General features: G+C 38.5%; 1 protein-coding gene across 1 annotated transcript in view; it reads right to left on the bottom strand.

Moving 5' to 3' along the window:
* The window catches only part of Lrrk (Leucine-rich repeat kinase), a 431,475-nt gene that overhangs the window by 134,548 nt on the left and 279,410 nt on the right, over window positions 1-17,517 (bottom strand). The window contains exon 22 of the mRNA XM_090380151.1: window positions 12,192-12,339. Coding sequence (XP_090236277.1) covers window positions 12,192-12,339 — 148 coding nt within the window. The remainder of the gene's footprint in view (window positions 1-12,191; window positions 12,340-17,517) is intronic.

The raw sequence follows: 17,517 nt of genomic DNA, 5'->3' as shown, positions 1-17,517 counted from the left end.
TGCTCCATCACCCAACTATCAAATAAAATTAAAGATGATTGCATTGTTCAGGCTGCATTTTCACATGCATGATACTGAAGAGAATCCACTAGTGCTGCTCCATCACCCAACTATCAAATAAAATTAATATGTTTATGTTTATAAGATCCTTAATGGTATTGGTTGGTAGGGGAATTAATGAATGGCAGATCTGCTTCAATATGGTATGTAGAATGCAGCTTTACTGTTTCGCATGTGGATCATGTTAGGTTGATTAGAAAAAAAATTTTTTTTTTTTCTTATGTAAACCCCAAACATGAGAGGTATTAGAACCTATAGTACTTAGTACCGTGCTTGGGTTGGAGGTTGAGAAGACGAAAGAAGATATTTGTTGACATTGGACTTGAACTTCTGTAGACTCTAATTTTCAGGAAATACATATGAAGGAAGGTTGTTCCAGAAAATGGCAGTTGAATCAATAAACGAGGAAGTTGAAAAGTTGGTTCTGTGGGTTTGAAGTTGGACAGTAAATGGATGTTGGCTGGTGGTGGCACGTGTTCGGACTGTTTTGAAAGAGAGAGCGGGAATTATAGAAGCCAATTCAGAAGAACAGTGCCCATGGAAGTATCTGTAGAAGAGGCATGCAGCAGAAACAGTATGTCTATGAGAAAGCGAGTGGAGAGACTCGGTTAGAGATGAATCATTAATTAACCTAACTGCCCTCTTCTGAATGGAATCAAGAAGCCTGAGAGAGGTTTTGGGGGCACCACCCCAGATGTGGGAACAATATTCCATGGCAGGGCGGATTTGCGATTTATACAGAGTGAGCAGCTGTTTGGAAGAAAAGTAACGCCGAGACCGAAAGAGAAAACCAAGTTTTTTAGATGCAGAGGAAGCAATATTTGTAATGTGCTTGTGCCAAGAGAGATTAGAAGTCAGGGTAATCCCCAAAAGAGATATATCATTTTGCCTAGAAATCGGAGTGTCACTAAAGATAAGCATAGGAGCAATCCTTTTTGTGAGATATAAGACAAGACTGAGTTTTAGAAGGGTTGAAATCAACTAAGTTGTCTTTGCCCCACTGGAGAATTACCTGAAGATCATCATTTAAGGAATTGGTAGCAGATTTTCAAGAAGTTGAAGCTGATTGAGCAGGGCAAGGTTTCTCAAAGTGGAAAGTGGAATGCAATGTGCTATCATCGGCAAAACTATGGATAGGATTTCCAGTCAATGGAAGAAGGTCATTAATATACAAGAGGAAAAGAACTGAACCTTGGGGAACACCGGCATTAGTTGAGAAGTTAGAAGACAGAGAGCCATCTACCATCACCCTCAGTGAACGATCAGAGAGAAAACTGGATAACCAATTACTAAAAACAGTTGGCAAACCATAAGATGGAAGCTTGTTTAGAAGACCTTTATGCCAAACACGATCAAAAGCCTTTGAGATGTCAAGAGCAACTACTTGTGTTTCACCAAACCTTTCCATTGAATTAGTCCATAAATGAGTAACATAAGCCAGAATATCACCAGTGGATCGACACTGAATTGCTATTTTAGGGAGAGGGACAGACTAATAGATTAACAATTGTGGTAAGCAGAGAGGTGAAAGTGATTCTTGCACTGCTTCTATTGGAACGTGCAGCAGCATGGAAAGCAAGGTGCTGGGGATTTCAAGGCCTGGTGTGAGTCATCATGGGACAAGTAAATACAAGGGCTGTGCTAGGGTTACTAAGATTGAGACCAAGTGCATGTATACTTGCATGAACACCAATTCTAGTAGCATAGTAAAAAAATTTGATGAATTTGAAGTGCTTGTCAAGTTCATCAAATGCAGACATTATTGGGATATCAGAGGCATCATATTGCTCAGATATGAGGGATGCAGAATTTGAATATAGGAAGTACCATTTGTCCAGAAAGGACAGAACAGAAGGGGGGGTGGCGGGATTATACTCTTAGTTAAGAAGCGCATAAAATCTAAGGCAGTGCATCCAGTCAACATGGATGGCTAGTGCAATGATGAGCCAGTTTGGTGCAACATAAGCAATGGGAAAGCAAAATTGAGAGTTGGGGTGTGTTAGGCCTAATGACTCTGATGAATACAACGAACAGAGAAATAGAGTGGGCCAGTAAATTAGAATGTCTCATAATGGGGAGTTTTCAACTTTCCAGATATTGATTGGAACTAATAGGTTGGTTATTTACATAATAGCAGGTCTTTTGTGTACTACTGTTTTCTACAGCAGCATGTGTGTGTGTGAGAGAGAGAGAGAGAGAGGGAGAGGGGGGGAGGGAGAGAGAGAGAGAGAGAGAGAGAGAGAGAGAGCGCGCACGCAATACCCTTGATCTGAGTATCTGCAGTGATTTTTCATGCATTTAGAATCTGCAGATAAAAGAACCACTAGGTGACAGTGATCACAGTGTACTGATGTGGGATTTACTTAAAGAAGTAACTACCATCAAGAGTAAAAGGAAGGATTTTTGCTTTCATAAAGGTGACTACAGTGGCCAAATGACTCTGATGAGTACAACAAACAACTGTGCAGAGAAATAGTTTCTTTTTTTTTTTGTCCTCACTTTTTCCCATTATTTCAGCTTTTTTTTTTTTTTTTTTTTTTTTTTTTTAATTGTCTTGGCATGCAATTTTACGGCAGGATGCCCTTCCTGATGCCAACCCTCACTCTTTATCCAGGCTGGGGATATGCGGTGATCATTCCCTGACTTTCTGCATCCTCCGTATTTGGTAGTCATGGGCTCGAACCCCAGTCTAATCAAGAAGCGTGTGCTACGCAATACTGCTCCTGCCCATCTGGCTACAGAGGCGCCTGTGCAGAGAAATAGAGAAAGCCAGTACAAATTAGCATTGTTTAAAATGTGTGTGCTGTGGATGTTTCCCATGTTTGCATAATACAGCAATTCTTTGATACTCCAATGACCACTCTTCCAGTGTTGATTTCATTTTTCAGACTGTTGGAACTTGTGGGTTGGTCATTCGCACACTGGAAGGCTTTTGTAGATTTATTGGATGATTGTTTTCTACAGCAGCTGTTCGAGGGGCAACCAGATGGAGCAATATCTTGATCTTGATCACCCGGGGTGGATGGGATCTATCCAGTTATATTAAAGGAGGCAGCAAAGGAAGTAAGCAAACCCTTAGCCATAATTATGAGAGCTTCCTTGGATTCAGGGGAGGTACTCATGGACTGGAGATGTGCCAATGTGATCCCAATTCACTAAGGAGGAACAGAGGCTGACACAAGTAATTATAGACCTGTGAGTTTAACTTCTGTTCCCGGAAAATTAATGGAGGCACTGGTTAAAGGAGCACTGCAGGATTATCTAGACAAGACCTCAGTTATAGCTCGGACACAGCATGGTTTTGTTAAGGGGAAGTCTTGCCTGACCAATTTGATTGGATACTATGATGCAGTCACAAAAGAACTGGATGCAGGGAATAACTTTGATATTATATACTTGGATCTTAGAAAGGCTTTTGATACTGTTGCACATGGAAGACTGCTACACAAATTGGAGCAGTGTGACATTGGAGGCAAATTGCTGCTATGGATAAAGGGGTGGTTGAGGGGGAGAAGACAGAGAGTGGTAATCAATGGACACTGCTCATCGTGGACTGATGTTATTAGTGGAGTCCCTCAGGGCTCAGTGTTGGGTCCATTATTGTTTTCTGTATTTATAAATGATATTGATGATGGTATATCGGGCTTAATGTCCAAGTTTGCAGACGATACAAAGGTTGGCAGGGTTGTCAAGGACACTACTGACACTATGCTGCTGCAACAGGATCTAGAAAGGTTGAGCAGATGGGCTGTGAGGTGGCAAATGAAGTTTAACACTGACAAATGTAAAATATTACATATGAGAAACAGCAACCCCAGAGCAACATATCAACTCTGTGATACTACACTGGCAGTGGTAGAGAATGAAAAGGACCTGGGGGTGGTTGTGCAGGCAGATATGAAGTTCTCTGAGCAGTGCAGACGGGCTGCAAGAGTAGCTCATGGTGTATTTTCAATGATATATAGGAATTTTTCTAGCAGGGATAAGGAGGTGATTATTCCCTTGTATAAGGCAGTGGTCAGGCCACACCTAGAGTACTGTATACAGGCCTGGAGGCCTCATTTCAAGAAGGATGTAGAGCTGCTGGAACGAGTACAGAGAAGGGCAAAAAGAGTAGTGAATGGAACAAAGGGGTGCTCTTACGAAGAAAGGCTTAAGTTTTGCAAATTACAGTGTCTGGAGACTAGGCACAAGCAAGCTGACAGACACATATTGGCCACAGTTGCACTTGTGTCGTGAAACTTTCATACCAACAACAACTAGGCACAAGCGAGGTGATCTGATAAGGTGTATAAAGCCTTGAATGGTTTGAGCATGCTCAATGCTGATGGGATTCTTCCTCTTGCTCAGAATAATCACCTAAGAAGGCATAAATTCAAATTGAGGAAAGACAGATGTAGGATAGATGTGCGGAAATTTGCCTTTAGCCAGCGGGTGGTTGGTTAGTGGAACAGACTTCCATCCCTTGTCGTGGAAGTTGATAGCCTAAATAAGTTTAAGGCTCAGCTGGACAGGTATTTCAAACGAACAGAGGGGTGAAGTGGAAGTGGTTATTTTTTTATTTTTTTTATTTATTTATTTATTTTATTTTATTATTATTATTATTTTTTTAATTTTTTGGCTGATGCCGCATAAGCTTGCTTTCTTGCATCAAATGCCTCTGCTAATGCTAATGAAATCAAATTGGTCCACTTGACATCGATGGCTCAACTGTTGATGATCCTGCTCAGGTTGTTGACAAACTGAATAAGTATTTTGCACCTACACATGAGAAATACTTTAGAGTAGTGGATAAGAGAAGTTTATAACAGAGAGCTAAATGATTTTGTAATAACTGAGATGAAAATGGAAGAGAAATTGTGGAAGTTAAACATAAGAAAGGTATCTGGAATGGTTGGGATCTATCCAGTTATATTAAGGGAGCAAAGGAGGCAAGCAAAAGGCAGCAAAGGAGATAAGAAAACCCTTAGCCATAATTATGAGAGCATTTTTGGATTCAGGAGAAGACCCTGCAGACTGGAAATGTATGAATATATCGCCAATTCAGAAAAAAGAAGTAATGTAGGAACATCAACACAGGAGGGCAGTTATACTTCAATCACAGCATGGATTTGTTAAGGGGAGATCTTGTCTGACCAATCTGATTGGATATTATGATGCATTGACAAAGAACTGGATGCAAAAAACAGCATGTGTACTCTGTACGCACAAAAGATGTTTTATTTTATGCGAAAACATCCTTGGCTTGGTGAGGTTATAGAGTTGGGCCTTCACAGTCGTGACGTCTGCAGTTGGAAATTCTAAGAGAAGTAATGGATAACTTCCTAGAGTGCACAATTTTACATAATTTTCATATCATAATCAGTCACAAATATAACAAACAGCTCCAAATGTATTTCCCAGAAATTTTTGTTCAAATTCTTTAAGAGTTACAGTCATGTTTGACATTCTTGTCAAACATGACTGTAACCGCATGTTGTAGACCCTCCCCAAGTTTCAACTACTGTTGAAATTTGTGGAGTGTCTACAACATGTGGTTAAGCTGAAATATGATTTTGTTTCTTTTTGGATGATGCAATCAAAGCTGGTTGTTGCAGTATACTCTATCCAGCAAGTTCAGGAATCAATTGAAAATCCTCAGGCAATTCATTTGAACTCATATTTTCTGGATCGAAATCTTTCAGGAAGTTCTTCAATATAATTTCATGATGTTGAGAGTCCAGCTTCTTGATGAGAAGTCGATGTAGAAGATTGATGTTGAGCAAAATTTTGAAAAGTAGATTTTATTAAACACTGCATTTTTTTTCATTCTCTATGCTTTTGAACTCATTCTTCTGTCGACATGGGAGGCTTCTTTGGTAACTTTGAAGCTTTTATTCTGGCATAATATTACTACCCTCTACTTACTGTACAGCATCGACGTTAGTGACTGAGTTAGCGTCATTTAGGAAGTTACGTCATTTCCATCTCTCAGTATGTAGTAGTAGTAGTAGCAGTGGCATTTGATGCAAGAAAGCAAGTGTATGAGCTCACGCAGCATCAGCCAAAAAAAAAAAAAAAAAAAAATCACACCATTCCCTCCAAATGCCTGTCCAGTTCCTCCTTAAATTTATTCAACCTATCAAATTCCACAACGACAGATGGAAGTTTGTTCCAGCAATTAACCACCCACTGGCTAAAGGCAAATTTCTGCACATCTAATCTACATCTGTCTTTTCTTAATTTGAATTTATGCCCCCTTAGGTTCGTAATCTGAACAAGTGGAAGGATCCCATCAGAATTCAGCGTGCTCAACCCATTCAAGGCCTTATACACCTCAATCAGATCACCGCGCAGGTGCCTAGTCTCCAGCCACTGCAATTTGCAGAACTTAAGCCTCTCTTGGTAAGAGGATCCCTTCATTCCCCTAACCAATCTTGTTGCCCTTCTCTGTACACGCTCAAGTAAATCTACATCCTTCCTAAAATGAGGCCTCCAGACCTGTACTCAAGGCGTGGCCTGACCATTGCCTTATACAGAGGGATAATCACCTCCTTTTCCCTGCTAGCAAAATTCCTATATATCATTAACAAAACCCCATGACCTGCCCTGGCAGCCTGTCTGCATTGCTCAGAAAACTTCATATCTGCCTGCACAATTACTCCCAGGTCTTTTTCATTTTCTACCACCTTAAGTGTAGTACCACACAGTTGGTACGTTTCTCTGGGGTTACTTCTACCCATATGAAGTACTTTGCATTTGTCAAGGTTAAACTTCAGTTGCCACTTCTTAGCCCATCTGCCCAAATTATCTAGATCCTGTTGCAGTAGCACACTGCCATTACTGTCATTAACAACCCTGCCAACCTTTGTATCATCTGCAAACTTCGACATTAAGCCTGATATACCTTCATCAATATCATTGATAAATATACAAAACAACAGTGGACCCAACACCGAACCCTGTGGGACTCCACTAATAACATTAGTCCAAAAGAGCAGCACCCATTGATTACCACCCTGTCTTCTCCCACTTAACCATCCTTTTATCCATTGTAGCAACTTACCCTTAATACCATTCTGCTCCAATTTGTACAATAGTCTTCCATGCACAACAGTGTCAAAAGCTTTCCTGAAATCCAAATATATGATATCAAAATTATTTTTTGCATCCAGTTCCTTTGTAACCACATCATAATATCCTATCAAATTTGTCAGACAAGACTTTCCCTTAACAAACCCATGCTGTGTCTCAATTATTGCTGCAGTCTTGTCTAGATGATCCTGCAATGCATCTTTAACCAGTGACTCCATTATTTTACCCGGAAAAAAGAAGTTAAACTAACTGGTCTGTAATTACTCGTGTCACCCTTCGATCCCCTTTGTGAATTGGGGATACATTTGCACATCTCCAGTCCCTGGGAACCTCTCCTGAGTCCAAGGATACTCTCATAATTATGGCTAAGGGTTTGCTTAGTTGCTTTGCCGCCTCCTTTAATATAACTGGATAGATCCCATCCACCCCAGGTGCTTTTCTTATGTTTCTTATGAATGATGTAAAGTTTTATTCTCACACCAGCTACTTACTCTACCGAATAAATGTTAGTGACTGAGTTGGCATCATTACTGCCATTTAGGAAATGATGTCATTCATGTCATTTCCATCTAAAATTTTCGTTACCATTTAGTTTTTCTTCAGTCCGAAAATGTAGTAGTTGCCGCCAGAGATGTTTTCACATGAAAAATTTTGATATCATATAATTGGATCAAGAAAGCTTATGATACTGTTGCACATAAAAGACTGCTAGTATGAAACAGAGCTGTAATACTATATTGAGGTAAACTCCTCTTATTAATTTACTAATAAAAGACTGCTATACAAATAGAAGCAGTGTGGCATTAAGGGAAAACTACTGCTATAGGTAAAGGAATGGTTGAGTGGGAGAAGCTAGAGAGTAGGTTATCAATTGGCACTGCTCTTAACATTAGCATTAATAGAGGCATATGATGCAAGAAAGCAAGCTTATATATAGCATCAGCCAAAAAAAAATAAATAATAAATAAATAAATCCCATTTCACACAACCGTTCACTCTTAAAGTTTGTCCAGTTGTTCCTTGAATTTATTTAAGCTATCAACTTCCACAAGAACAGGCAAAACTTTTTCCAGCAATCAACTACCCACTGGCTAAACAAAAATTTCCACACATCTATTCTATAACTCTCTTTCCTCAATTTGAATTTATGTCCCCCTCAGGTTCGTAATCTGAGCAAGAGGAAGAATCCCATCAGCATTGAGCCTGCTCAACCCATTCAAGGCCTTATATACCTCAATCAGATCACCTCACAGTCATTTAGTCAGTTATTAGTCTTTGTGGAATAATGTTATTAGTGGAGTCCTACAGGGTGTGGTGCTGGGCCCATTGTTGTTTTCTGCATTAATTAATGAGATACTAATGAAGACATATCAGGTGTAATGTCTAAGGTTGAAGATGATAAAGATTGGCAGGGTGGTTAATGACAGTATTCAAGGTATGCTGGGGCAACAAGGTCTAGAAAAATTGGGGAAATGGGCTCAGAAATGGCAAGTGAAGTTTAACACTGACAAATGCAAGGATACTGTATAAGGGTGGAGGTAATCCTAGAGTAATGTATCAACTGTGTGGTTTGTTGTTGTTTGTTTGTTGTTTGGTTTTTTTTTAGGAGCATTAGCAACTAAGGCCATATTGCTCCGGGATATGCGGTGGTCATTCCCTGACCTTTCCGCATCCTCCATATTTGGTGGTGACGGGCTCGAACCCTCTAATCAAGAAGCGTGTGCTACGCACTGCTGCTCCTTCCCACCTGGCTACGGAGGCGCCAACTGTGTGGTATTACCTCAGATTATAGCAGAAAGTGAAAATGATCTGGGGTAATTTTTGTGCAGTTTGATTTGAAGTTCACTGAGCAGTGCAAACAGGTGGCCAGGATAGCTCATGAAGTTTTGTCACTGATATACAGGAATTTTGCTAGCAGGGATAATGAGATGATTATCCCATTGTACAAGGCAATGGTCAGGCCACATCTTGAGTACTGCATACAGATCTGCAGGGGTTCATTATAGGAAGGATGTAGAGCTGCTGGAATGGGTACAGAGAATGGGAATGAGCTTGGTGAGAGGAACAAAGGGAACACTTCCCAAGAAAGGCAGCATCTGGAGACTAGAACCTGCAAGGTGATCTGATTGAGGTGTTTAAAGCTTTGAATAGTTTGGGCAAATTGAATGTTGATGGAAACCTACCTCTTGCTCAGACTATGCACATGAAGAGGCATATATTTAAATTGAGGAAGGATGGTTGCAGACAGATGTGTGGAAGTTTGCCTTCAGCCAATGGGTGATTGATTGCTGAAACAAGCTATCATCTAGTGTTGTGGAAGTGGACAATTTGAATAATACAAGGAAGAACTAGACAAACTCTTGAGGACATGGATAAGTGAAATGGGATTTTTTTTTGGTTTTTTTTTGTTGTTGCTGCTGCTGTATAAGCTTGCTTTCTTGCATCATTTGGCACTATTAATAATAATCCTATATATGCCAGAGTGAAACTCATTGTCTCCTATTTCTGAAAGACAGAAAAATTGTATGAACTGTATTATGTCAGAATTGAATGCTTATCCAGGAGTTCAGACTAACTCACAATTTACTCTAAATACTCCTGATAGTGCTGTAGATACATTTCAAACTAAGTATTCATTTACTCTTTACTACACTGATTTATTCTTAAAATTATTCAAGCTTTTTCAACATCATCCCTTGCCAAATAAATTGCAAGTGATAAAGATACTATGTATGAATGCTCTAATCCCCATTTAAACCTCATTGTGGATAATGATAAATCAGTCAAAAGCAGAATACTCCATAGTGTATATCAGTCTGAAGATATGCCTACAATTAGTATTAGGAAGTGATGCAAGGAAACAAGCTTATCTAGCATTAGCCACAAAAAAAAAAAAAAAAAAACTACCGACTTCACCTGTCCATCCCCCAAAATAATCTGTTCAATTCTTTGAGTAAATTGAACAATAATCTGTTCAATTTACTCAAACTACCCACTTCTACAACACCAGATGGAAGTTTCTTCCAACAATCAATTACACCCTGGCTAAAAAAAAAATTTCACAGCAGGCATCCTTTTCAATTTAAGTTTGAATATTCCCTTATGTATGCTGGCCAAGAAAGAGTAAGGCTGTCTTCAGCATCCAGTTTATTCAATCCATTTAATCCCTTCATGGATTATCCCAAGATATCTCATTTTTAGTTTTAAAAGTTATTTGGAACTACACAAGATATCACGGGATAAAAGCAAAGAATAATACCTCCAAATTTAGGACTGAAACGTATTTTCTCGGGCATTTATCTGGCAAATTTTGCATTAGGCAGAAAATCCAGAGAGTTCTCAGGATTTTCTTACGCCTGGCAGCAGACGACTGGCTTTCATTTTACTTATATTGTACAGCAATGTCAGAATTTAGTTAGTTCATGATTATTGGGAGGTTACTGTGTGTGTTCCGCTTGATTTTTTAAATTTATTTATATAATGAGTAGTGAAGAAGAGATTAGTGACGATTCATATAGTGAATTGGAAACTTCTGGTGAATCCGATTCTGATGAATCTGTTTCAGGTTTTGATTCAGATAAAGAAGATGGTGATGTGTGTTTTAGATTCTAGACAGTGGTTCAAAATTGACTGCACTAAAGACCTCCCCCCGCTTCCACTTCCAAGATTTCCTTTGCTGCACAACCAGGTTTGCACATTGAAAGCAATACAGATGAAATGACTCCCACAGACTTTTTTTTGCTTTATTTTTTGATGAAGAACTAATCAAACTAGTGTGCTCTGAGACTAATAAATTTGCAGAACAAAGTCGAGCTCGTGATTCTAGTTTGACTCCAGTGATGCATGCTGAATTGAGAGTATTTTTTACTCTGAAAATGCTGCAAGGTATTGTGAAAAAGCCTGAAGAATATATGCACTGGTCAAAAAAGCCATTACTTGAGACACCAGTGTTTGGAACTACAATGGCTCTTAGGCATTATAAAAAGATAAAACAATACTTTCATTTCTCAGATAATGAGTCATGTGATGCAAATACACACCCAAATCCAAAACTAAACAAGATTTATGATGTCTACTGCTTCTTAGAAAATAAATTTAGAAGTCTCTATGTTCCTAAAAGAGACATAATAATAGATGAAAGCTTGATGCTGTACAAACGAAGACTCGGTTGGGTGCAGCACATGCCATCAAAGCGCTCAAGGTTTGGCATAAAGCATTATATACTGTGTGAATCCAAAAATGGCTGTTTGGACTTTCATAATATATGTAAGAAAAGGTACAGAAATGGATCCAGACTTTATTGGTCTTCCAATGTCTACACAAGTGGTTTGACTCTCATAAAGCCTCTGTTTGGAAAAGGATATTGCCTCACAGTTGACAATTATTATACCAGTCCCCAATTAGCTGATATTCTCATCACAAAGAAAATTGATGTTTATGGTACAGTGAGACTAAACCGAAAGGAAATGCCCAAAATGCCGAAGAAGGAAAAGCTGAAAAGGCAAGAGATTGCTGCTTTTCAAAGAGGGAAAATCATGGCCTTATGTTGGAAAGATAAAAAAGATATAGTGTTGTTACCTACGGTCCATAATCCTTCTCAGGAAGAAATGGAAACTCGAATAGGAGTAGTGAAGAGACTCAAAGTAGTTTGTGACTATAACTTTTGTGACCGTTTTCTTCAAAGCATCATCTCCATAAACTTTCTGTAATGCTTGCAGTGTCTCTGTAGCACTTTTCCCCAAGTTTAAAGAAGAACTTGATGTTAGCATGCTGTTGAAACTGCAACAATTTGCCAGATTGCAAGTGAAGTGGTCAAGCCAGTTCCCACTTGGCATGCGTGTGCACCAAGATCAATGTCAATGCTCTATGAAACCTTACGGCCATAGCACAACCCATTTAAATACCAGCATGATTCCAGAAAATTTTTGAATATACTATGTACATCTGATGATGTGTTAATTAGGAATTATCAGTTTTGATTTATTTGGAGTCTCTGACAAAGGAATATACTTAATTCAGAAATACTTCTATAAGTGAAAACCATATACAAGACTTACAACATCAGGTGCAATCTCTGATAATGGCTGACTTCCATGTATAGGACACTGGAGATTACATTCTTCATAAGCTGTTAAAATACATTCTTCAACCATAAAACTATATGTGAGGCACTCTGAAATAACGCCACCACAAGAATTCGGGTAACTCATTCTTTGATCCTGGGAAGACAGTGGTTCTCCTTCTTGTCTCCCTTCTGCAGATGCTTTGCGACTGAAATCATTTTTAAAATATGTTCTATAATATGTAAGATCTTTCTAATTTAAAACTGGATAACAGAACAGTCTAAAATTAATTAATGGGTATAAAACAATGAGAGTTACATGAAAATAAAAAACCCTAATTATTTTACACAGTTTAATCTTTCCAATACATATAAAACTCACTTTGTGTGTGTTTTTCCATCCAAACAAAAAGCTAGTTATACTTAATTTAGAAACAATTAACTGATTTATTTTATAATACTGATGGAGAATATGTATACGAGACTGGCATATGCACATAAATACATAACACATAAGGCAATAAAAGAATGAAGATACAATTTATACATTTTTAAATATTTTTCTAAAATAACAAACATTAAAAATGCACACAGATCTAATCTTGGTTAAAGGAAACATCCTCAATAGTGATCATAAGAAGTCTTTCTATTGTGTATTTCTATGTATAATGAGAAATACTGTGGTCTAATTTTGGACCATGGCATTTCTCATCATAGAACATAAATTAATCTGCTAAAGGTTAATTTATAATAAGAAATGCATATGGAAAAGAGGTTAGACAATACAATGCTAAGTGAATCTGTGTTACGTGGGGAGATTTATCCATAGGAAATAATGTAAATTTTAAATGGTTGGTGTAACCAGTATTTCTAGCTGATTTTAAGGTAACATTTCTCTATATAACAATATTAAACGTAGTAGAAACATTTAAACCTTTAAATTTAAGTTATGCGATAAAACATAAATATAAGGTACGGCAATAAATAACTGGACTGGTGCTGTTGCGGTCACATTTTATGAGTCTGAAAATAAACAAAGTGGTATGATGTAGTTCAAACTTCCTCCAACAGATGATAGTACAGAGAAACCACCAATCATTCATTCCACCGATCAGCTGACAGGTTGCAAGTAACAACCAGTTTTGTTTGTAGCATTAACGTTTGTGTCACAATTTTGCAATGGAGCAACGAACGAATATAAAATAAACTGGTCAAATCTGCAACAGAAATGTATGAAAGGTTAAAACCTCTTTATGGTAGTGAAACGTTAAGCTATACCAGTGTGTTTGAATGGTATAAGCAATTCAAAGGTGGATGTGGGAACGTTCGCAACAACCCAAGAAGTGGGCAGCCATCAACTTCTCGAAATGAGGAGATTTGAAAACGTTTGGGAAATTATTGGCAAGAGATCATTGTTTGACCCTCAGAATAAGGGCTGATGAGTTAGATATGAATAAGGAGATGATTTGTGAAATTGTGCATGAAGATTTTAGGGAAAAGGAAGGTCTGTGCAAAATTTGTGCTGCACAGCCTCATAGATGAGCAAATAACTATTCTGGGGGAATGGGGTGCAACTCTGAGGGAGGGTATCAAAATATATAGAGCACTACAGTGAAGAAGTGCTGAGTGAACTGTGCTATGGCAGAGGACAGCTGTATTCAATGTAACTTCCACTTGGTACTGGAATGGACCAGTTAGTGCTATTATAGTAATAGTGGCATGTGATGCAAGAAAGCAAGCGTATCAGCTTATGTAGCATCAGCCAAAAAAAAAAAAAAAAAAAACTCACACAATCATTCCCTCTAAAATTTTGTACAGTTCCTCCTTGCATTTATTTAAGCTACCAACTTCCACAACAACAGATGGAAATTTATTCCAGCAATTAAACACACGCTGGCTAAAGACAAATTTCCGCACATCTATTCTACAGCTGTCTTTCCGCAATTTGAATTTATGCCCCCTTAGGTTCGTGATCAGAGCAAGCAGAAGAATCCCATCAGAATTCAGCGTGCTCAACCCATACAAGGCCCAAAAATACACCTCAATTAGATCATCCAGGTGTCTAGTCTCAAGAGGCTGCAATTTGCAGCACTTAAGCCTTTCATCATAAGCATTTCTTCAAATCTACATCCTTCCTAAAATGACACCTCCTCCAGACCTGTATACAGTACTCAAGATGTGGCCTGACCATTGTTTTATGCAAGGAGATAATCAACTCCTTATCACTGCTAGAAAAATTCTTGTATATCATTGAAAGACACAATGAGCTATTCTAGAAGACTGTCTGCACTGGTCAGAAAACTTCATATCTGACTGTACAATTACTCCCAGGTCCTTTTCATTCTATACCACCCTGAGTGTAGTACCACACAGTTGATATGTTACTCTGGGGTTACTTCTACCAATATGCAGTACGTTACATTTGTCAATGTTAAACTTCAGTTGCCACTTCTCAGCCCATCTGCCCAAATTTTCTAGATCCTGTTGCAGTAGCACACTGCCATTACTGTCATTAACAACCCTGCCAACCTTTGTATCATCTGCAAACTTCAACACTAAGCCTGATATACTTTCTTCAATATCATTGATAAATATACAAAACAACAGTGAGCCCAACACTGAACCCTGTGGGATTCCATTAATAACATTAGTCTACAAAGAGCAGTGTCCATTGATTACCACCCTCTGTCTTCTCCCACTCAACCAACCTTTTATCCATTGTAGCAACTTACCCTTAATAGCATTCTGCTCCAATTTGTACAGTACTCTTCCATGCGCAACAGTGCCAAAAGCTTTCCTGAAATCCAAGTATATGATATCAAAATTATTTTTTGCATCCAGTTCCTTTGTAACAACATAATCTATCCAATCAAATTGGTCAGACAAGACTTTCCCTTAACAAACCCATGCTGTGTCTGAATTATTGCTGCAGTCTTGTCTAGATGATCCTGCAATGCAACTTTAACCAGTGACTCCATTATTTTACCTGGAACAGACGTTAAACTAACTGGTCTATAATTACTGCTGTCACCCTTTGATCCCCCATTGTGAATTGGGGATAGTCCGTGGGGACCTTTCCCGAGTCCAAGGATGCTCTCATAATCATGGCTAAGGGTTTGCTTAGTTTCTTTGCCACCTCCTTTAATATAACTGGATAGACCCCCATCCACCCCAGGTACCTTTCTTATGTTTAACTTCAACAATTTCTCCTCCACTTTGTTCTCAGTTATTACAAAATCATCTAGCTCATTGCAAATTTAATTCGCCTCTGGCGTTTTCCTCCCTGAAAAACTCCTCATATGTAAATGTAGATGCAAAATACTCATTGAGATTATCAGCTATCTCAACAGGTTCATCGACAGTCGAACCATCGATACCAAGTGGACAATCTGATTCATCCCCTTCATTTTAGAGTTTATGTAAGTAAAGAAATCCTTGCTGTTTTTCTTAGCATCCTTTGCCAAAGATTTCTCGTAATCTGCCTTCACTTTCCTAATCTCCTTTGTGACTTTATTACAGACTAACTTATATCTGACACACACTTCTGTGTCACCTGATAATTTATATGCACCCCATGCATTTTTCTTCTCTATCACAAGTCTCATTAGTTCATCTGACATTCATTTAGGCCTAAACCTCGAACAATATTTTTTAATCAGTAAGAAAATCCTAGTAGCTTCCACAATTAGTCCCTTGAATGCTTCCCACTTGTAATTTTCTGTTGGTGACATCATCAGTTGGTCCCACAGTACAGAAGTTAAAAACTATCTGAGACCATTGCAGTCACCTTTACAGAAGCAAAAACCCATCCCTTTACCCCTGATGGTATTTATACCTTTAAGTAAGTCCCACATGAGTACACTGTGATCACTGCTGCCTAGTGGTTCCTTTATCTGCAAATTCTTTAAACCCAGATCAAGAGTATTACTCCCTCTGGTTGCCTCTCAAACATGTTGCTGCAGAAAACAATCATTCATTAAATCCACAAAATCTTGCTAGTGTGCTAGTAACCAACCCACAAGTTCCAGTCAATATCTGGGAAGTTAAAATCCCCCAATAGAAGACATTCTGATTTACTAGCTCACTCTGATGGGCCTAATGACTGAGTACAATTGTTCACTAACGACTCACTCAGGGCCTAATGACTCTGGGTACAACTGTTCGTTGTACTCAGAGTCATTAGGCCCATAACACACTCTTACTGTCATTTTTGCTTTCCCAGTGCTTATGTCACACCAAACTGGCTCAAAATTGCACTGTCCATTTACGTCAACTGGATGCACTTTCTTTGATTTAATGTTTTTCTTAATTAACAGGATAACCCCCTCTCCCATCCTATTCCATCTATCCTTTCTGTACACATTGTACTCCCCAAAATTCCAATTCTGCATTCCTAATATCTGTATGACACCACGTCTCTGATATCTCAACAATATCCACCTTTGAGACATACCTGGTCCTATTCCATCTATCCTTTTTACACAATATATTACCCTGACAATAGAGTCACCAATGATAACTAACTCCTGTGGGACCAGAGCATTTTGCCTTGGAGATGGCCACTGTATTGCCTGATGCACAAGAGTGAGCTCTGGCATTGAGTTGGGCAGCTGAGAGCTTAATGGGACCCTCATATTAATTTCTTCAAGGGCATCTACTTTACACCTCAAGCTCTCATAGACGTCCATCAAATTATATGAAAGCAGTTCTTTAAATGAAAGAAGATACATTGAGTTAGATCTACATTTTGCTAGTAAAATGTCAAGCAGTGCTTTAGAAAATATTTTTAAGAAGCCCAATTATTTGTGTAACAGGGAAATACGAGCAATTTTCAACCTTGCATATTATTAAAAAAAGTGATAACCATTAACTTGCCCCACGGTATTATATTATTAACTGTAGTATATTATTAATAGAGTAATGCCTTTAAGGATTTTTGTGTTGTAAATCTGAAGTGCTCAGAGAATAGCAAAGTTCCTGCAGCTCACATCATCCACCACCACCAAGTAGAACAGCATGGTTAAACATCTCCAAGATACTACTGCATTATTCTAACCCTAGTCTTTATGATGATGATACAGCTTTATCACAACCATAATCAGGAACCGGAATACAGCTGTGAAAAACTGTGAGAATAGCCACCAACCCAACAAATGACATACAGTGCTTACTTGAAATTCAACAATCCTGAATTCAGTTCTTCATTTTCCTTCGTTGTTTAAAGAATCATAGTAGAAACAATTTAATTGGCTATAGGTTCGAGTGGGTCAAAAGAGACCCAGATCAAATTTCAGAGATTTCATGTTGTTCATCTGCTCTGT

Source organism: Mastigoproctus giganteus, chromosome 8 (assembly GCF_048544385.1).
Source record: "Mastigoproctus giganteus isolate SK-2022 chromosome 8, ASM4854438v1, whole genome shotgun sequence".
In the NCBI taxonomy this organism is placed as follows: Eukaryota; Metazoa; Arthropoda; class Arachnida; order Uropygi; family Thelyphonidae; genus Mastigoproctus; species Mastigoproctus giganteus.
The sequence above is the reverse complement of the archived record's forward strand: the minus strand, read 5'-3'. Positions and strand labels throughout refer to the sequence as shown.